The following is a 21,659-nucleotide window of genomic DNA, read 5'->3' on the forward strand; positions in this document are numbered from 1 at the left end:
GGGCGTAACACGGAAGTGAAAGGGCATCGTGCTCAGACAAAGCCCCATGCACAGCAGCTCGGGTTTTCGCTACAACAACTATGGAGTTCAGAGTCAAGTGTTTTATGCAACGAATAATAGTCATGGGATATGTAATATTAGTTTATGAGTTAAAGTCTTATCTATACCACCACCCATCCTTTCTGTACCTGTCTGCCACCAGTGCTGCCGGGCAGAAACAGCAGCTGTTCTGTAGCTCAGAGCTGTGCTGGGTAAGTGACAGCCCTTCATGCAGTACAGTCAATTCACCACTAGAGTTAACACATACACAAAAGAAAGACACATAATAAGCACGTTTATGATGATGATGATTACTACGACAACTACTACTAATATTGTTCTTACTAAATATTGAAATTACTTAAATCTCGAAAAGACTCAAAGACAATGTACTGTTAAGTGCTAACATTACCAATTATTTTCAGCCATATTCTGCCCCAGTACAACATTCGCTCATACAATCTGACTGTGTTTACATTGGATTACATAGACCTACTCCTTTGAACAATTACAGTGACTTTGAGACAACCAGGTTTATGTGAAGTAAAAAGTGAAATCTTGGATTTGTTCATTTACAGGTTTTAAGTTTGTCATCTAGTTCCACTAAATCTTATATTTAATATGATCTGTTAATTTAAGTGCAAAACCCTTTGAAGGAGAGGAATTATCTATCTGATTTAATCCTACACAATCCCAGCGAGAAGCTTAATAACATCACTTTATTTTTTTCTTTCATTCTCTGTGGGTTCCCCTTCTCCGCCTCCACATCCTCCTTTCACATTGTTTCATTTTATATCTTCTGCACAAATAATTTCTCTCTGACCAGCATGAAACCCAGCCCAGGGCACACTATGATAATATGATTCACGAGGCAGAATCTAACAGCAGATCCAAATACAGATACTGCAGTCACTGGCCTCCTAATTTTCACAGTGTACGTCTAATGGGGAAAAAATGGGGAGACTTGTGCATGTGGCCTGTAGATATATCATAATATATTAGTGCTGTAAACAGATACACATGTTCACACTATTGCAACAACTCACAGTAACATCCTTTCATACAGGCCAGTGCTAATCCAATATTATTTGTTCATCTGAACTGTGTTTCCAGCCTACATATAAATTGAGGTTGAAATAATGTAATACTATGCAATATGTAAGTACATATGGTCAGAGAAACGATATGGTTATATTTCACTTTGAGCTAATGCAGTGATACTAGATTACCGTGATTCAGTCCATCCCCTGAGATCTCTACAGTCTTGGGGGAAAAGCACAGGCACTTTTGTATTACTGAAATGCACTGTATGCTGCTGCTCGTCTCCTGTAATACATGTATGCCCACTTCATTACCAAACTGCAATTTAGATTTAAATATTCCACTGGGCATTAGGTCAGTTGGAACAGACGAAAAGGCTAAAGATGTTTTGTTTTCTATCCATATCAAAATAACAAGTCAAAGAAGAAGAAAACAAAATCGGTAACAGGTATTGGTTTTAGTTATATTCCTATCAATAAAGATGTATTATAGCTACATCTGTATTTACACATAGTCTTATTCACTGAAGTATTCACAGCTTTTTAATACTTTATGGTTACTATGATATAAACTAGAGGTAAAAAAGTAACAACCTACTAGTTTTACTGTTACTGTTTCTGTACTAAGACCTAAACAAATCTGTAACATAAGAATAATACAATTGAAATAAAAATAAATACATTAATCAAATTCAAGTAATAGAGACACCTGGTGTTGAATCTCCACAGTACACCAGCTCAGGGTAGGTTTTGTTTTGGTGGAAGTGTTGAAGAATTCTTCAACACTTCCACAAAACAAAACCTACCCTGAGCTGGTGTACTGTGGAGTTAAGCCACTCCTTCAAGTTTTTGTAAATAATTAATTATGTTTAATATTACTTATTATTCATTAATTTTCTATTTATATTCCTACTTCCATGGACTTTTAATTTTGTGTTGTGCTATTTAACCAATTTGTACAGGGACAGAAACAATAGGTTTACAATATTTACATGATTAAAAAAAATATATAGTATATACAATAAATACATAAATAAGTATATAAATATGAGTACTGAATCATATGAAACAGAATAATGCCATTTTTGTATATCTAAGAAAGTGCAATCCAGTTCATTAACAATTGAGGCAGTCTAGAGGGCTCCATAAAGATTGGCCAGAGACTGTTTGTTATGTAACAAGCTTGTAACTAAGTGCTTAGCTACTATATCAGGTTACGCATTCTTGGCTACCATGCTGTCTTGAATTAACAAAGCTTTGTTCAAATCATTTTCTTATGGCCTTCTCTGGTGCTTTTTCATAAATGTAATACAGGTATGGTTAACTAAATACCAACATCTCATTGTTAAAACTTGGTTTAAATTATTGTCCCATTGTTTGGTTAAAATTTGGATTCATTATTATTATTGTTATTATTATTATTGTAAATTATGTAAACATATAAATGTGTTTTGAACACTTCATTTTGTGATTTTCACATTGGTGTGCTTCAGTGCAAAGTTTTACCTTTTAAAGAAGGGTTATATATATGATCAGTCAGCGTGTATGTCTGTGTAAATTGTTGTAGAACTAGTTCAGTGTATCCACACAGCAGGCTCTTTGAAGCTGTTGTTTACTGTTGGCCTTAGCAACAACAGAAGCTGCTTTGGTCTTTAGCATGGGTAGTAGGGCAAACAGAGAGAATCCTAAGCTTTGATTCAGCTTAGAAGTCAAGTAAAGTTTAAAACATGGATGAAAGACATTGGTGGATTGCAACTAAACTGCAACAAACTTTCCACATTGAGGGAAATGATAATCCCACTTTACTTGAGGAATTCTTCCTGCAGGCCGAGAATCTGGAACTGGTTGATGCTTTCTTGGCAGGTGGGTCAAAGGATGCTAGAGGGACACATTCATCCACTTTTACTTAAACTGTGAATTGAGAATAAGTTGTTTTATTTCCTGTAAATATTGATTACATAGCCTCTGTTAACAGCGGTAACAGGTTTATAACTAAAAGTTTAAACAAAGGGTTGCACATAAACTCTATAACCTTTGTCTGTACATAGTTTTGTTAGTTTGAATTGTCTTTGTACACTGTAACAGATTTAGTTGCAAACGAATCAAATTTAACATGTACAACTACAGTGTTATAATCCAGTAAATTCAAAATGATGTATTCATTCATTCATGTCTGACGGACACAAAGACGACTTTCTGCAGCAGACTGTGATGACCTAATATGCCACATTTCATATCCATCTATATGCTGTTTTATTCAGCTGAAGGGCTCAGCAAGCTATTTTTCTACACCAATCCCAACAGCCAGGAAGTGCTGAGGCTGTGTGACCTAAAAATTGGAGACAGTCTGGAAGACATTGATCCTAAGCAGACACACATTTTATACTTTCTCCGACAAAAGGCAAGTACTCAAACAAAATGTGCATTACGTTGCAGATATTGTTTGATATTAAAAACATTAAAAGGACATCCCAAATTAAACAGTTACATGATGTTATACACAAAATACACAAGTAAAACATAATGTTGTCAAGTGGTTATTTTACTTAAAGTTGTACAATTCCTTAAAAATACTTTAAATATATAAAATGCTTTAAGCTACCAAGATGTAATGATTTGAGTGACAGCTTAAAAAAATATGTTAATCATGTGGTTGGGGCAGCATGTTAGGAAGTGCCTGCTGTTTATTTGTTGCATACAGTGCTTAATGAGATAGAGATTTCATTTTCAAATCATGGTATCTTAGTAGATTTCCATATCCACAGGCCACTTGTGAAAACAACACCCTGGCCTTTCTTAAAATTAATTATAGAGACCTAGCATCTGCACAATAATGTGAGGGCTACCTCTTTACCTTTAAACAAAGATATGAACAGGGCACTGGGTATTTCTGTTTTCGTAAGCGTGATGAATACAGCATTAATTAAGGATGAGGTGGAGAATAATACATACATATTTTTGACATGCAGAGTGACAGAGATGTGGATCCAGTTCACATGGAACAAGATATTTTCTGTGGCGAAATGAGGGGTGGCCTTGTCAAGAGTCTAAGGTCCCAACTCTCTGAGCTATACATTCCTCTGCTGCGAGCCCAGAGGTCCTGGGGTTATTGTACTTCGCCCCACGTCACTCACTTTCTGGCAGAGCTAGAGAAATATGTCACCTCCCTGCAGGATTTCACTACATCCATCAAACAGGACAAGCAGCAGGTAAAGCTGAGTATGCAGGGGTCCAACATGAAAGAAACATATTTTTTGATCTGTGTAATTGTCCACTTTCTTCTCTAATGTGCAACGCAGTGTGAAGAGGGCAATGTATCCTCCCTGATAGGAATTTAATAAAAGCTGTTACAGAAACAACACCAACAAAATCAGTTCTGATATCTACATGTTATAAGTATTTTGTGCTGGTAGAAATAATAGTAAAAACTATTTGTCCTATTTTTGTCCTATTTTGTCCTATTTGTCCTCAGAGTAAATCTAATCTAAGTCTAATCAGAGTCAGTCTAGTCAGAGTATATAGCACCCAACTGCGTCATCAGCTTTCTGTATTGGATGTAATTGATCAGTTATTCATTGTCATGACCAATGTTAAATTAATTGTATTATATAGATTTTAAAGAGACCAGTTAATACAGTGAGCACTGACATCATGCACAGGAAATCTGCTGCCTTTGATTCTGACATGATCAGTGCAAATGAGGCTCTTGTCTCCGACTGGATGAAAACAATTGAGCAAATCCTGAATGAAGGCAGTGATGACAGGTAATTGATTGATATTCTGTAACGTTTGAATGTAGTATTTGACCAGCCAACCTCTCTGATGCATTTAATGCGCACGGTAGAACCTTGTAAACTGAAATCAATACAAACACAGGCCTTGATGGCTTCTTTCTGCTCAAGTGAAGCCTGTCATCAAGGACAATTTTTTATTATTATTTGCAATTGGCAGGTGAATTGAAGATTTCGTGTAATCCATGGTAAGGGTTTATAAGTTCAAAGTGTGTAGTAGCTTAACTGAGTTTTTATAATTGCTATTGTTACTGTAGGGTCCTCGATGTCAACACAAGTCCACTGACTGAACTCGAGCGATGGAGGAGGAGACAGAGAACCCTGGAGTCGATCACAGAGCAGCTGAGAGGGAAGGAATGTAAAACAGTCATTGGATTTCTCATCTCCACCAAATCTCGGCTCCTGAAAAAGTGGAAAACTATAGACATAAGGTAGCACTGAAGACCAATGCTTTATTTTATGCTGCTTATTAATCTTTTTAACAAATCATTAATAAATCCACCATTCATTTTAATATATATATTTTATAATTTGTTTTATATTTTTTCCTATAATGTTAAAAAATAAATAAGAGCGGTATGAAATCTTATCAGCCTTCTTATAAACAGCAATATAAAAACAGTAATAATAAGAGCTGACTTAATGTTGTTAGTATTGTATACCCCTGTGATGTGACTTGAAACCTGCTCTTTTGGATCTGGTGCACAGCACATCGACATGGCTCTGTTATAGGTATAAGGTTATCTGCCATTCTGGCAATATAGCATTTACTATATTATAGTTATTTTGTGAATGTTTATTGTGTGAATAAACATGTTCAAGTACACAAGAGTGACAGTAGTAGTTAAATTGTCAGCATTTCTACTCATTCTCATGTATCTTTCAAACGAGTTCAATATTTTCAGCATAAGAAACAATAATAATAACCTCAACACTTTTTTACATAACTGAAGGTTGTGTGGAGATTACAGGCTAATGTAATTGAAGTTATTGCGACAGACTGGATTTAAAAGAATACTGTACAGAAGGTCACACTGTGGATATGTATTTTGTTGCTGCTCTGTAAATACCTATTTTTACTTTTAAATACTTATGTATGCTAAAAATATATCAGATTTGTGTAAGTTCATGCAAGTCCTTGCTATTGTTCATCAGATTGAATACTCAGGGGCCAGAGAGTCTTCAGGTTCTCATTCAATCCAATCACTTAATTAATTGGATGAAAATACTTCGACTGAAATCAGGTTGTGATTTAAAGATCTATAAAACATATTGGATTGTGGTCTTCAGGACCAGATTTGAAGATCACTGCCATATGGCTTCACCAGGTCCTCTAATCAATGTTATTTAATGTTCATGGATCCCAGGTCGTTTTGTGCAATACTAGTTTATAATCACTGTTTTCTGTAGCATTACAGATGTTTCCAATGAGACAAAGAGCAGAGTGAAGTACCTTGAAGCTCTACAGCGCCACTTTGATGCTCTGTCCAATGAGAGCAGCCCCATCAATCTGATGGGAGCCGTCCTGCCTGCAATCATCAATGGAATCAAACAGATGGACTCCCTTTCACGCTCCTTCTCTCGAAATGGATATCTAGGCCTCCTTCTCACAAAGGTATCTCAGTAGGAGCAAAGAGCATGATCAAGCATGAAATGTACCTCAAGGGACTGTCTGCATTACAAGCTTCATCCATCATTTAGAACTTTGTAAACAAGCCTGAAAGCACTGCTGGCATTTTACTAGCCAAGAAGGATAATGTGTAAAATATGTGAAAACTAAACAAGAGTTGAGGTGTTGCCAGACAGTTTTGGATCTTTTGTTTCTCTTTCAGGTGTGTAACCAGTTGACAATGGCTTGCAGAGACTTCCTGGAGAAAAGTGTTGTAAGTGAAGGATCTGAGGATAACCTGTGGGACAGAATAAAAGAAGAAATGGGAAGAGCAGGTGTAATTGATTTGCATTCTGGGCTGCATCACAAGAACAAGGGAAAGGAAAACAACCCAGAGCAGTTGCTGAACACAAACACTTTTTATGAAAAGTAAGCCTTAAGAAACAGCCTTCTTCAAATGTTTCACTGGGGCTTCAAAAGCACTTAATATATCTAATGAATAATCCATTTACTAGAGAATACTATTATATATATATATATATATATATATATATATATATATATATGTGTGTGTGTGTGTAATTCCTGTTATTCACTACTAATTTATTTTATATGACCCCTTTCTGCTTTGGATGCACTGTTGGTGTGGCATTCCTCCACACAGTGCTCTGTGAAGTAATCTGTTTAAGCAGAAGAGCTCCAATTCAAATTTTTCAAGCTGAAATTGTTTGAAAGCCAAATAAGTTTCATGGTGTGTTGCATGGCACATGATAAATAAACATATAAAAGCATGAAAGCAGCTTGTAATTTGTTTTGTGTTGCTGGCTTTGGCAGGATTCAGGGTTGTCTGGCACTACAAGCCTACTTTCTGGAGGCTGTACGTGGGTTGAGAGAAGCTCTGGGAGGTTCTCATGGGCTCCATCGCTTTTCCTCCTCCAGCTCCCTGTCAACAATGCAGGGGAAAGTGACCTCTTTCTCAACAGGCCGGGCTACTAAAGCCAGCATCCGCGTAACCTCTGTCACGTCTAGCTGTGGTGAGCTGGGGCTCTGAGCCCGACCCCTTATTCTCATAGAAAGGTCAGAAATATATACTTTGTCTGGACTTGTTTACTTTGTTGTGTTGTCTTTATTTATGTATTGTAGACCACAGCCATGACTGCCAAGGGCCTGGGGTGTCACTCACAGATGAAGAGACTATCATGCACAATATGGATACACTCTGCTGTAAACTAAGGCAGTTTGCTAATGTCATTCTCACTCTGCAGCAGGTGAGATGTGATTGAGTGTTTTTTTAATATTTCTGTTTGTGAAGTTTCTGTTTTTTCTTCCTTATATAAACAGGGCAGACAATCATGAGAAGTTTAAGCATAGGGCTGATATCACAGTGCCATGGAGGTAAAAATGTATTTGTTTTGTGTTTTTTCAGTATAAAATATTGTCAGAGCAGACAAAAGGATTGCAGAAACCAAGCTGTGAAGACCTCTTTATAAATGAGCCGGGTGATAGAGAGGGTGGCTTTGACCCAACAGAAGACACACAAAGAAAAGAAGAACATCTTGGTAATACGTTAAACATGCTTAAAACTTATAAGCACTTTTATCGTGTTTGGTATTGTGTTGTTGATTTGGTATTTGTATGCACTTATTTTTTAGCTCTCTACTGAATCTCAGCTTATGTAGTTCTGTGGAGCTAGATTGAGAAAAGTCCTCTTGAAGTCCTGCCCTTATGTTCATATTAAGAGAATTCTAGCTTTTACTATGCACAAGTAAATGGAGCCACATCCACTTTCTGAATATATATGGGCTCTGGAAGCTTATAATATAAGGTAATACAATGAAAATACATAGTGAAAAAGAACTAAAGAACAATCTGGAACATTGTATTACCCATAGAATAAGTCTGTACTAGTAATTTTTTCATCTAAATTCTAATTTCCACAGCTTTAATATGAAGAACTAGTGTCTTTAAACACCACAAAAATGTGCTATCTGACAAATATCTGTATGATATAGTGATGTTTTTGTTCACCAATGATTGGGTGATAATGATGATGTGGCAATATGCAATCTGCAGTTTTCAGTGAATCTGTGTTTCAGTTGTAGACACACTGAAGAGAGACATCATTCCCTGTGAAGGAGAGCCCTACCATTCAGGGATGGTTCAGCGTCCTCTGCAAACACTTCTTGAAGAGGATGAAGTCCAGGTAAAACTACTTATTCCTTCTGCACACATATGTTAACCTTGGAATTGCCCTTTTTTCAGTTGATGAATGTCTTGTAAGAAAGTGTCATTAAAGAGATGATCACACTTTCTTTCGGAGGCAGAGTGGGACTGGCCTGCTCTTAGAGCGCCATCAGCTGCATTCGTTGAAATCTACACAGCAGGAAGGAAGTTCACCTTCAGAGCAAAAAGTAGAGGTGGAAGAGGAGGAGGAGAATGAAGATGTATTGACTGAAGAGGAAAAGACTATGCTCCGTAAGTAATGGCAAAACATGACTGGGAGTAAAGGGGAAAAAATATATATTTTAAGAATGATGTGAACCATGAGCATGAGCATTTGGGGATTCATTTTTTGTTTCGCTGGTTCTGCTCTTTCAGTTTCCCCTGTGTCAAAGACGGGTGACTTATTGCCTGAGCTATGGGTTTAGTTTTATGTTCCTCACTTGCCAGAGTTTAGATAAGTAAGAGAAGTAGACCAGCACTGTGGAATAATGTCATTGAATATGTCCATGTGTTGAAGGGGTTTAATTGTGTCACACATTTTAACCAGCTCGTTACCCTCTTGGTCCAAGTGTTGTGCATTTGTGAAATCAAGTATGAATTCTGCCCAATATGTATTCCCTCTCAATTCTCAGGAAACCTCTACAACTGGGAAGACCCTGATGAGGAAGGACAGTGTTTATCAGATGTCCTCAGTGACTGCATCAGTAACATGTTCCACACCATGGCTTCAGCAGTCAGGATCAAACTGCTTCTGAATGTCGAGAAGAGGTAAACCCTGCCGTATTTTATAACAAATCTGGTGATGAAAGCCTTCAAGTTATTTAATAAGTAAAGCTTTATTGGAAACATAATGGTTTCTTGTTGTTACTCATGTAATTATTGATACAATTATTATTTTTTTAACACTGAAGGACCTGAATAATAACGTTATCGGGTCGGTCCCACCTGTCTTTCATAACTAATGTTGACAGAAGAACTATTGAAGCCCAGGCCATTTATTTGGGACATAAATATTTTTTCACTTTGCTTTATTTCCTCAGAGACACTGAGAGATTTGAAGATGCTTATTCTGAATTTCTGGTGATGAACCAGCAGCTAGAGCGCTATCTTTCCATTTACTTACAAGCGCTATTTCTGAGGAAAATGAACACTGCGGGGGCTCTTTCAGTGCTGAACAGGTAAACGTTATTCATTCTGGGCATATATATATATATATATATATATATATATATATATATATATATATATATAATGTTCCATGTCAAAGCACATAAAATACTTTTTCAAGAACTACTGTCATCATACAGTGGCTCTCAAAAGTATTCACCACCTTGGACTTTTCCACATTTCATTGTGTTATAACATGAAATCAGAATGGATTTAATCAGGAGTTTTTGCCACTGATCAACACAGGAAATGTCCATAATGTCAAAGTGAAAAATATAATCTGCAAATTGTTCTAAATTAATTAAAAATACAAAACAGAAAATGAAGTAGTCACCCCCTTTGCTATGACACACCTTATTGAGCTGTGATTAAATCAATTGTCTTTAGAGGTCACATAATTAGTTGAATGGAATCTACCTCAAGGTAGATTAAGGTGTGTCACATGATTTCAAGTTAAATACACCTGTCTCTGGGAGGTCACACAGTTGGTTAGTACAATTCCATATAAAAATTACTTGAAGACGAAGGAACATTCAAAACAAATCCGGAAATATGTTATTCAAAAGCACCAATCAGGGGTAGGATATATAAAATTTCCAAGGCATTGAATATCCCCTGGAGCACAGTAAAGTCCATTATTAAGAAATGGAGAGAATATGGAAACTGTGAATCTCTCTTGATCAGGCTGTCCTCAAAAACTGAGTATCCGGGCGAGAAGGGCACTAGTCAGGGAGGCCACCAAGAGGCCTATGGCAACTCTAAAGGAGTTAGTCTTCCACGGCTGAGCTGGGAGACACTGTGCATACTGCAACAATAGCCCGGGTGCTTCACAAAAGTGGCCTTTATGGGAGAGAAAAAAAATTGCATCAAATCTCGGTTAGAGTTTGCCAGGAGGCATGTGGGAGACTCTGAGACTAAGTGGAGGAAGATTCTTTGGTCTGATGAGACCAAAAAGTAGCATTTTGGCCTCAACACTAAGCGCTACATTTGGTGCAAGCCTAACATGGCACATCAGCCTGAGGACACCATCTCAACCAAGAAGCATGGTGGTGGCAGTATCATGCTATGGGGATGCTTCTCTGCATCAGGGCCTGGAAACCTAGAAAAGGTACAGGGCAAGATGGATGAAGCAAAGTACAGAGAAATCCTGGAAGAAAACCTGATGAAGTCTGCAAGAGACCTAGGACTTGGGAGCCACACTGGAGTGGCTTAAAAACAAAGAGGTCAATGTCCTGGAGTGGCTCAGTCAAAGTCCGGACCTCAATCCAGCTGAGAATATGTGGAAAGAGACATAGACTCACGGTTATAATTGCTGCCAAAGGTGCCTCTACCAAATATGGACTGAAGGGGTGATTACTCGTACATTCAATTATTTTCTGTTTTGTATTTGTAATTAATTTAGAACAATTAGCAGATTATATTTTTCACTTTGACATTATGGACATTTTCTGTATTGATCAGTAGCAAAAACTCCTGATTAAATCCATTCTTATTACATGTTGTAACACAATGAAATGTGGAAAAGTCCAAGAGGGGTGAATACTTTTGAGAGCCACTGTACATACACAAATAGGTTATATCACTCTTCAATAATGTGTAATTTAATTCTGTACTGGTAGATATATATTATTTACCAGCCTGAATAAGAATGTATATCAGTAAGTGTGTTGTTTTGTTTCCAGGTTCTCAGTGGTGAGTTCCCATCAAGGTGTTCAGCCTATGATCAATGAATGTTACATTGAAGCCTTGGACTGGTTTTATGAAGACCTTAAAGAAATACAGGAAACATATGAAAAATACAAGGTAAGTTCAACAACAGGATATCATATTCCTGATTTAAGATGCTACAAAACTGCTCTCCTCTTACACCTCTTATCTTTATTATTTTTGTGGTTGTACCTTTGGAGTTAGGTTGTCAGTTATACAGTTAAATCATTAGTTTCTTACAATGCTTTTGCAAATTGAGTTGTTTCTGACCTCCAGGATGATCCCGTCTTGCCTAAAAACATGCCCCCAGCAGCTGGGGCCATTTACTGGTCCAGGAAGCTTTTCTCACGAATAGAAGAGCCAATGAAAGTAAGTAGCAGATCCCATAGTGTTTTCTCAGATTTAATGGTTTTTAAGGTTGATTTTAGAATGATTTTGTACTGGGATTTTCCACTTTATCCCAGTGGATTTAGGCAATTCAATTTTCATAAAAAAAATGTGTTATTTGAAGGAAACCTGTGGAAAATGTTTCACTGCTGTTGCATTTTATATTGACAGGTCTTCAAGGAAATCAGAGTCATTGCATCCTCGAACACCTATACTCAGGCTGTGAAGCTGTATAATAGAATTGCTGCCACGCTGGTTGGCTTTGAGAATTTGTGGTACCAGAAATGGAGATCTGAAGTGGATGGGTGTGTTAGTGGACTGAATGCTACTCTGCTAGTTCGAAATCCAACCACCCAAGAGCTAATGGTGAACTGTGATCAGAGGTAAGGCATCTCTAAGGTCAAACATTTAGTAATGTGGCAATGGGAGCTACCATTTGTTTTTAAACCTGGAAACATTGATACAGTGGGTACACTGTTTCAGACAAGACAGAAACAGCTGTGTATCTTCACAACAGTATGACGTGTACAGTCAGGAAAAGTGCAGCATGGTCTATGTATGTCAAGTGAAGTGTTTTAAATAAATAGGAAACCTATCAGTTGTTTTTGCTGAACCCCTGAAGTAAAGTCTTTATCCTCTTCAACCAAATTCAGGGTCATCCAGCTTTTCGAGGAAACAAAATGGATGATGCAGTTTAAGCTGAATGTTCCACAGGCTGCCATTTTATCTCTGAAACAGGTAACCATTTAGAACTGCATATATGAAAGACAGACGTAATCCTGCTTGATTGTAAAGGTGTTACGAGCTTTATTAGACCATTTAAGAAAAATAAATCAAATGTAAAGAAACCCCAAACTATTCTTTTCAATTGCAGGAGAGGAAATATAAGACCTATAAGAGTCATCTGGAGGGTCTACTGCAGGAGTACCAGTGTGTAAAAAAGACAATCCCAAAATGCCTTGCTGTTCTGTTTGCTGCTCAGCTGGAGGGTGTGAGTCATCACTTTCAGCCAGGTCTGTCTGTGCTGAACTGGCTCAGTATTGACATTGAGGCCTTCCTTCACAATGTCTACACAGACATCACTAGGTACAGTACTTCGAACCAGGATAGTCATGTATTGTCTTAAAACTCTCTTCACCAAAGTTTGGCTGTGTAACAAGATTGAGTAGGTAATATTCTGGCTGTCTAGCATCAGCAGCAAACAATTTGATGTTGTATATTTCAGTTTATATTTGGTTCCCAATTGATATCATATGTCTCTGGATTTCCCCTCAATTTTTTTTTTTTTTATATTTTATGATGTCCTTGCCCTTACCTTGAACTTGGAACTTTGCAAGTAAATAGATTCAGTAATCCGCAAATAATAAGTCAGTCTTTTTTGGTATTATCCTAGCTTGTTATGTACAGTTCAGTTTACGTACTTATATGACTAAAATGTATTTACTTTTTTTCCATTTGTTTTGATCTAAGATTGAGGATTATGGTGGAGAAAATATCCAAAATGAAAGATACAATTATAGACAAAGCTCTTGCAGATATACAGAGACTGGTGCTTTTCAACACAGATGAGGTTCTTTCTGAGCCACTGGTAAGTCATTCTGTGATCTTGGAAAACAGCAACACACAATTTTAAATTGCATTTATTTTGGTAACAATAAAAAATCTCATGATTTGCTCATAATTTTAGTAGCTAAATTTGCACTTCAGGAAATACATTATTCTCTGGATCTTTTGAGGATATAAATTCTTTTATCATGCTTCAAGCATTTGTTAGTCTCCATAAGGTTTATAATGTAATGTTAAATGGTTAGTTTAAAAATTGCATTATGCTCTGTTCACCTAATTTGAGTATTTTCTAACCTCTTGGTTAAGAATTTATAATGCATGAGATATCGATGAGAGTAGCACTGATGTTTTTGTTTTGTACATTAACTATAATTAATCTGGTAAAGTACTAACACTTTTTGAATTTACATATAATGGTATGTACTATATTAATTATATTACTAAATGTAACTAAATTAAAAATATATATTTTCTTAATATGTATAAATATACAACAGTAAATTGTAATTGTGCCTCAAATATGTAAAAATGTATGAAAATGTTATCTTTCAGAGTCCAGCTGAATTTCTACAGTTGACAACACTGTCGTTAAGGATGAAGCAGGAAGAACTGAATAAAAAAGTGGAAACTATAAGGACAGCAATTTCTGATATAAGAGCCTCTCTAAAAGTCATTAAGGTGAGAGCCTGAGGCAAGAACAATATGTGAATCCTCTGCTGATCTTTACCAGCAGTGAATTCTCTGATGAGGAAGCTCAGCAACGATCTGTAATAAGATTTACAGAGCTGGAGTCAGATTGCAAAATGAAGCAGAGATGGAAATCCTGTATTATATACATATCTGTATAACAAATTCAGTAGTTGAATGAGCTTGACTGGATAAACTGTTATCAATTTTCTTTTTCTTTTAAGTCCATTTAGATTCTGGAGGAATGCCACATGAACAGTTAATTTTAAAGCAGGGAGAATACAGCTACATTTACAGCTACATTTAGAACTACAGTACACAGTTGCCATGGTTACTTAGTCTCTGTAGTGACCACTTATAATAAAACAAAGTGTGCAGAGATGCAATATTACAAGTCCCAGGTGAACTGACATGTATCAGCTTACTTTTCAGGGGAAATGGTCAGCATCACAAAATCATTGCAGAACTTGCAGTGTTTGAAGGCAGCCTTGAGGCTATTGCTCAACATGATAGATGAGAAGCCATACTGATGTACTCTAAAGGCACATTTCAACCTAGACTGCATATTTTTTAATTGGTGGAATAAGGATTCATATATCCCACATGATCTTTACATAATTATTTATGCTTGTTTCCTTTTAAACTGATTTTGAACACATATATGAGTCTGTTATCAACCTTTTCAGGATTTGTATCTATCTATCGATCTATCTATCTATATGCTAAATACACTAAAGAAAGGTGTGACACCCCTGTTAACAGAACTAGCTTTGTTGTTGTCTATTTGTATGCTTGATGGGTCATACGTCTAGTGGCATTTGTTAAGATGAACTGCAAGAACAATATATTTATAGAAAAAGTTTTGCTAATCCCTTTTTTAGGTAAGAATATTTTTAAAGATGATTAATTTTCCTCTTAATCATTGATAGGACCCTCCTTTGGCAGTTACACAGAGATCTACTCTGGTGAAAACCTCACACAGACGATCGCACTCTCGGCTGTGGCCGACTCTATCCAAATCAAGCCAAGATGCCCCTATCAGCTTATCCTCCCCTGGTAACGATTGTGCTCAAGACAGTGAAAGCCAGGTTCTTGGTGTGTATTTCTTTTATTTTCTTAATTGCCAAAGTCTCTGTATTTACTTAATTATTGTGTTTTTTCTTTTTGTTTACCTGGATATAATTATGTAGTCCTATCTTCAATTCTGCAAGGCCATGCACATTGCTGTAGGCTAATGTTAGATATAGTCTTTTGTTTCTGTGCCTCACACTTCTACTGTATTCCTGAACCAAGCTGGAGATGTGAATCTCCAATTTAGATTTTAACATCATGCTATGGGTTCATTGAATAGCTTTTGAAAGAGACAGGGTTCTGCTCCTGAGTTAAAAGCTTTATGATTATGTCTTTCCCTATTCCTAACCCGCAGAGTACTTCCGTGGGCAGACCTGCAGTGCCGTGCTGGGCTGTGTTTGCCGATCTCTGCTCATTCTGGCTCAGGTGTCTGGCTGCGATATCGAGAGACTAATAAAGGGGCTGCCCTGCCATCACAAAGAGGATCCCCCAGACCCCTGCAGCGCATGTGTTTTATTTGCCACCGTATCCGAAAACCTGTCTGACCCAGCATTTCAAAAGCCACTGAGGTCAGCCTGTAATGTATTATGAATAACAGCACCTGGAGTTTAGACACTGGTCTGTTGTTTTGAATATATTTATATAGACTGACTAGTCAATAACACCTGAACATTAAGATATCAAGTTACTTGTGTGCCTTTCTGAATCACGATGCAGACGCTGAAATGTAATAAATGGGCCAATCTTATATGAAGAGCAGCCTCTGATGTAAACTTATTATATTATTATAAATGTATTAGATTATATATTTGATTTTGTTCAAATCTAATTTTGGTCATGTCCTAGAGCCGGTCACAAGGCCAGTTTCTCTTTAATGCCACCCCTGCATGCCCATATTTTACCTCTGCTGAAAAATGTTTCAAAACTGTATACTTTTTAGAGTAATACAAATAAGTCAGTCAATCAGTACATGTTATCTACTTTGACTATCTTTCATTATATTTGTTGTTATAAAGAATGATAATTTCTCAGAAAATGCTTTTTTCAATTGTTACAAATGATCATACAAATATTGCATGATTCATTAATGTATTTTGCATGTTTGTCTTGTGTCTTTGTGTCTTGTTTTCTTTGTTTGTGTTAAAGGTTGACCCTGAAGCTGAGACTTACCATCCCTACGATTGTAACTGACCCTCCAGTTGAATCTGCCCTGCATGCATTAATGGAGGCGGCCTCAGCCATGTTGAATGTCACTGACTACTTGCAGTGGGACCATGAGCAGAATGTAAAGGAGCCCCTGCCTGTAAACATAAAAGGAGAAGAAACAATTCAGTGCATCCTCAGCCTTATCCGTTCTGCAATAAATGGTGAATCGTCCTTATAAAAAGTCAAAGTTTGAACTCACAGGCTGTTACAGAAGACAGTTAAATGATGTGCTGGTTCCTTGAGGTATACAAAAAGTTACATTTATAAAACTCAGGTAGAGTAGGAGGGATTTGATACCTTAGCCCAGATAATATCAGCATTTTGACCCGCCCACCAATCAGAAATCCCACTACCAAAATATTATCTTTGTTTTCTGTATGCCTGTTTTCATCTACCCAATAAGAAGTTGCCATTGAATATATGAATGTCATCAGTAACCTAAAATGAAGTTTTTGTTTTTTGCCAGATCTGCAACCCTCTATAGAGAAGCATATTTTCCAGTACAGGTATTATGAATTTCTTTGGAGAGATGACATGAACAGTCAATACACTGAACTGACTTCAGCCAATCCTGAACTATTTGTAATAAATAAAGAAGTTGATCGCCTTGAGAAGATTGAACAGAAGATACTGGATATCCCGTTGGTATGCATTGGTTGTTTGTTTTGTTTGTTGGTGTGACTTAGAATAAATTGCATTAAATTGCACTGCCTAGATTCTATCCTGTTTCAATGCATTTCGTTTTTGAAAGTGTTTGCAAGTAAGGTTAAAATGTGTTAATCATGTTTGGACCTACAGTTTCCATTTAGTTTTTTTTCAGAATATGATAATAGAAAGCAACAGTTTTCAGTATTGAGCAGTGTTAGAAAGTAAATACATGAATATGTGTTTTTTTTCAGGTTTTCCAAACAGGGTGTCTATGGTTAGATACAAGTCTCATCAAAGATGCTTTGAAGGGATTTGCAGGAGTTTGGAAATGTAGATATGCTTCTGTTTTACATCAGGATATAAAGGTAAAGATAATATGTAGCATTTAAATGCACCTTCAAATCTTCTGTTACATTCAAATGTATATCAAGATTTTACAAGCTAGTGATAATTTAACTCTGATTATCCTAAACTATATCACAGTTGCTGTCTTTTGTCCCCCCAAGAAACGGCTTGATGAAGCAATAGAGTACAATAATGCAAGTCACAAGCAGCTGCTGGTTGAAGTGAAATCTCTGGAGGAATTAAACATTTCCCTGTGTCTTCTTGAAGACCTACTGGATATGGAAAACAAAATTGATGGGATGTATCTACCAATTGAGAGTGTGTACCAACAACTCAGGTCTGTAGAGCAAAGTGGCTATCACTCCCAAGAGAGGGTTGTAACACAAAATAATAATGTTTTACAATCTATGCACAGACATGACTAGAATTTGCGAGATGTTAGAGATAGTATCCAGATTAAATGAACAAGCCTTTGTGCTTAACATTGTAATTTTCATGGCAGCTCATGAAACTGCCCTGCCATCATCAGTGTTATGTATAAGAGACATCAAGGGAAGTATGTGATATGCCCTTCCTATGTATAAACATGTACACCTATTTAAGATTCAGGTGCTAATACATTTAAATTGAAGACATACAGAATAAACCACAGTGAACCAATGTGACATCCAGGCCAACATTAAAAGAAAAGCCACAAACCAGTCTCTAGTAAATATGTTTCCAAAAGATTAGTGTAGCACACATAGACAAATTGGAACAGAGTAGGCAGCCTTTGTGTTCTTTTGTCATATGGATGCGATTTCCTAGGTCATACAATCTGAGACTCCCAAGAGAGGAAATAACAGAAGTCACGAATCTCAGGAGTAGCTGGGCTGATCTCATGGCTTTGGCTGACAGTGTAAGTGTACAAAGTGGCAAATTGTATTGAAAATGACTTTAGTTCTAAATGAGTTGTGTAACTGTGAACAATTTAGTCACCTTGCTCATATACCACACTTACATAACAGATACAAACTACAGTTAGACCATCAAGTATTTGTTTCAAAATGCTTCTATTTCAAATGTTTGTTTCATGGGTTTGTGCATATTTTGTTTCCACTACATTTAATCTGTAATCTTTGTTCAAACAAATTATATATATCTTGCCGAATGTGGATGTGTGCATTTAATTTAAGAGTAATGAAATGTGCTTTGGGCTAAGCCATACAAGTTTAATTTTCTGCGTCAATGCCTCTCTTCCTGCCTCCTCATTGCCTGTGTATTGTATTTAAAAGTTATACATTTCTCAGCACTTTCCATCCAGTTCACAGATAAGCAGGTGTCCGATCTTCTTACATGGATAAGTATGTTACATTTCAGGATAACTTGGCATAAACTTGGGATTTTCCATTCTCCAAATCGAGTTTGAAGTTCAGCCAGCTCTGGTACCAGGGCAACATGTCCAGCATCTCAGACCTGCTCCCTGGCAGGTTCACTTGAGGTCAGCTGGATAACAGTCTGAATGGGTTTAATTCTGCCCAATGACATGACAGCTGACCCCAACGATGACATGGGTTCCTAGCGGACAGATGTGGAGCAATGTTAATAAGGGAAGCTTTTTGGTGACAAACAATTCATAGAGATTAAAGATACTTTCAATCATACAGATGATTATCTATTTGAGCGTTAATGATTTATGTAGTTGATTTATTAGCACCGGACTTCACTAATGCCACCTGCAGCAGTCATGCTTTGATACAGAGCGCGTGGCAGCACTACATAGCCAGTGGTGTGTTGCTCTGTAGATGATGCAGTAAATGTGAGCAAATCTGCAGTGTGCAACCCTGCTCGGAAATGTTTATGTATTATTCTTTTGTAGATAATATACTATTTTGGTTAATTGCAGTTATAACATTTATTCGGCACGGTAGGGAAAATATGAAAGCTCAACATGGAGTTGAGCTAAAGGAAGCCTAAAAAATAAAACGCAGGCGTTTAGCCGCACTACTGCTTTCACGTCATAGATAATGTAATTGTCTGGAACTCATGATGACTCTCTATTAGGGTAATTTGAAAGATTAATAATGTAAATATGTTATCTATTTAAACTGAACATATGGCTTAAACCTAACAGTGTTAGTAAACAATTTAGCTAAATAAAATCTCAATTACTGATGTGGAGAGAACGAAACCGAAAACACACGTCCAGTCAATTTGTACGTGTAAAATGATTGACAAGTATTTCCTGCAAAGTGATTGGCTGCAATGTCAGCTTTTCGAATCCTGTGTGGGCAGGTATCTTGCCTGGAGAAAGAGTGAGTTTCGAAATAATGCGCTGCCGCCACCACTAGGCCTGAGGGCATGCGTCCCTCCTTAACCTAAACCTAAAATTATGAAGAATGGACCCTTAGCCAGATAACTTTCAGGATAACTTGAGAGAAGTCTATTTTTCCATTCCTCAAAACAATCTTAAATTCCAGCTGAGTAAATTACCATAGATTAGTTGGTATTAAATCATAACTTTGACCGACCCGCTAATAGTAAACTACAAACCTGTACATCATAGTGGTAACATTTCTGATTAGAAGAAAGTGTCATCTTACTGAAAATGAAGCCGCAACTGAGTACAGTTCTGTAGTTTTCTATTAGCAAGTGGGTCAAAGTTTTTATTTAATCCGGTCCTAGGTCCGAGAAGCTGTTGTTGTTGTTGTTGTTGTTGTTGTTGTTGTTGTTGTTATGGCTCATTTAATATATCCTAAATTGAAAATTATAATTTAATTCCCACTTTAGGTTAAGATACATTTATTGAAAGACAGGAAAACCATGTTTGAACAGGAACTTGATAAACAAGTAAAGGTGAGATGTTACATTTTCTAACTTAATTAATTCAAGTTATTTATCATTTGTATGAATACTGTTGCAGGTAAAGATACTGACAGATATGTAAGAAGTTTATTTACATACTTTGGTAAAGAAATATTAGATCAGAAATGTAAATTAGATGCTTATGTTTCACTGCCTCTAAATCAAACATTTAAGTGGGAATTGGTCCAGTTTAACTCACTTTGTTTAATATTTGCAGAGTTTTGCAGTAGATGTGATTCAGCTCAGGAATAGCTTTGACACCCAGGGTCCTGCAGCTCCCAACATGAGTCCAGAAGAAGCTGTAAATCAACTGCATATCTTCCAGGAAAAGTGAGTTCCTCCATAAATGTTGAATGTTTAAAAGGAGGGTACAATTGCTTTTATTTCCATTGTTAAACAAATCTTACAGATCTATCAGCAGGATTTCTCCTATATGGTAGTAGTTTTTTGATTCTACACAATCCTTTACCTAGAGCTCATAGTTTCTAAAGTTTTAATTAACAATTGCACCTCTGATTTAGTAGAATTATACATCTTATGACTTCCAGCTTGCGACTGAGATAAAATACGTCCTAAACAGAACATGTACAATTTCAGGAGGCAAGAACAATGCATGTTGGGATTTTTCTGTAAACTACACTGCTTTCTATTTTAACAGGTTTCAACTTTACGATGCAAAGAGAAAGACCCTCAACTCACTACAGAGACTTTTTAGTATCACTCCCAAAGCATTCCCTGAACTTGACAGGACAGAAAAGGTGACTGGTGTCAATTTGTTTCGAACCTGATGCTACTTAAGATGAGATCTGATGAATAAACACTGCATGAGTTTATTGCAGAAATGTCTAATGTCTCTAAAATTGACCTTTGGAGTCCTGATGACCTGTCCCGCTTGTCTTTTCCACTGTGCAGTTTTTTATTCATCCACTAGGTTGTGCCACATCCCACTGTATTGCTGTGTACATTTGCCCGGAAAGTATAACAGGAGGCAGCTACAGCAACAATTAAGCAGTTAATATGTAATAAATTAATACAAATAAAATCTTAATAAAATACAATTTTTTTTCCCTTTAACTGTCTTAATAAAATATCAAAGGAAAATCAATTGTGATAGTAGATGAATACTTTTTTATGCCTCCGCACTAATTAATTTAAAATCTTGTATATTTCTATTACCAGGACCTCTTGGAGCTTGGCACACTATATGAGCTCTTCCAGAAGTTTCTATCCTTCAACCAGCGTTTTAGAGATACCTTGTGGGCTGAAGTAGATTTAAAACAGAATGATGAAGAGGTTTGACAGGTTTTTGATTTTATATTCTGAATATTG

General features: G+C 36.7%; 1 protein-coding gene across 1 annotated transcript in view; it reads left to right on the forward strand.

The window, feature by feature from the left end:
• The first annotated feature begins 4,042 nt into the window (after nt 1-4,042).
• The window catches only part of LOC136758999 (dynein axonemal heavy chain 8), a 59,662-nt gene continuing 42,045 nt past the window's right edge, over nt 4,043-21,659 (forward strand). The window contains exons 1-25 of the mRNA XM_066713787.1: nt 4,043-4,288; nt 4,692-4,843; nt 5,128-5,301; nt 6,281-6,485; nt 6,703-6,908; nt 7,314-7,513; nt 7,623-7,747; nt 7,906-8,038; nt 8,576-8,682; nt 8,804-8,954; nt 9,335-9,470; nt 9,743-9,880; nt 11,552-11,561; nt 12,135-12,346; nt 12,617-12,701; nt 12,838-13,049; nt 13,434-13,551; nt 15,146-15,272; nt 15,643-15,856; nt 16,434-16,590; nt 17,648-17,823; nt 18,294-18,384; nt 20,548-20,660; nt 20,989-21,088; nt 21,510-21,623. Coding sequence (XP_066569884.1) covers nt 4,043-4,288; nt 4,692-4,843; nt 5,128-5,301; nt 6,281-6,485; nt 6,703-6,908; nt 7,314-7,513; nt 7,623-7,747; nt 7,906-8,038; nt 8,576-8,682; nt 8,804-8,954; nt 9,335-9,470; nt 9,743-9,880; nt 11,552-11,561; nt 12,135-12,346; nt 12,617-12,701; nt 12,838-13,049; nt 13,434-13,551; nt 15,146-15,272; nt 15,643-15,856; nt 16,434-16,590; nt 17,648-17,823; nt 18,294-18,384; nt 20,548-20,660; nt 20,989-21,088; nt 21,510-21,623 — 3,702 coding nt within the window. The remainder of the gene's footprint in view (nt 4,289-4,691; nt 4,844-5,127; nt 5,302-6,280; nt 6,486-6,702; nt 6,909-7,313; nt 7,514-7,622; nt 7,748-7,905; nt 8,039-8,575; nt 8,683-8,803; nt 8,955-9,334; nt 9,471-9,742; nt 9,881-11,551; nt 11,562-12,134; nt 12,347-12,616; nt 12,702-12,837; nt 13,050-13,433; nt 13,552-15,145; nt 15,273-15,642; nt 15,857-16,433; nt 16,591-17,647; nt 17,824-18,293; nt 18,385-20,547; nt 20,661-20,988; nt 21,089-21,509; nt 21,624-21,659) is intronic.

This window comes from Amia ocellicauda, chromosome 1, assembly GCF_036373705.1.
Source record: "Amia ocellicauda isolate fAmiCal2 chromosome 1, fAmiCal2.hap1, whole genome shotgun sequence".
NCBI classification, from domain to species: Eukaryota; Metazoa; Chordata; class Actinopteri; order Amiiformes; family Amiidae; genus Amia; species Amia ocellicauda.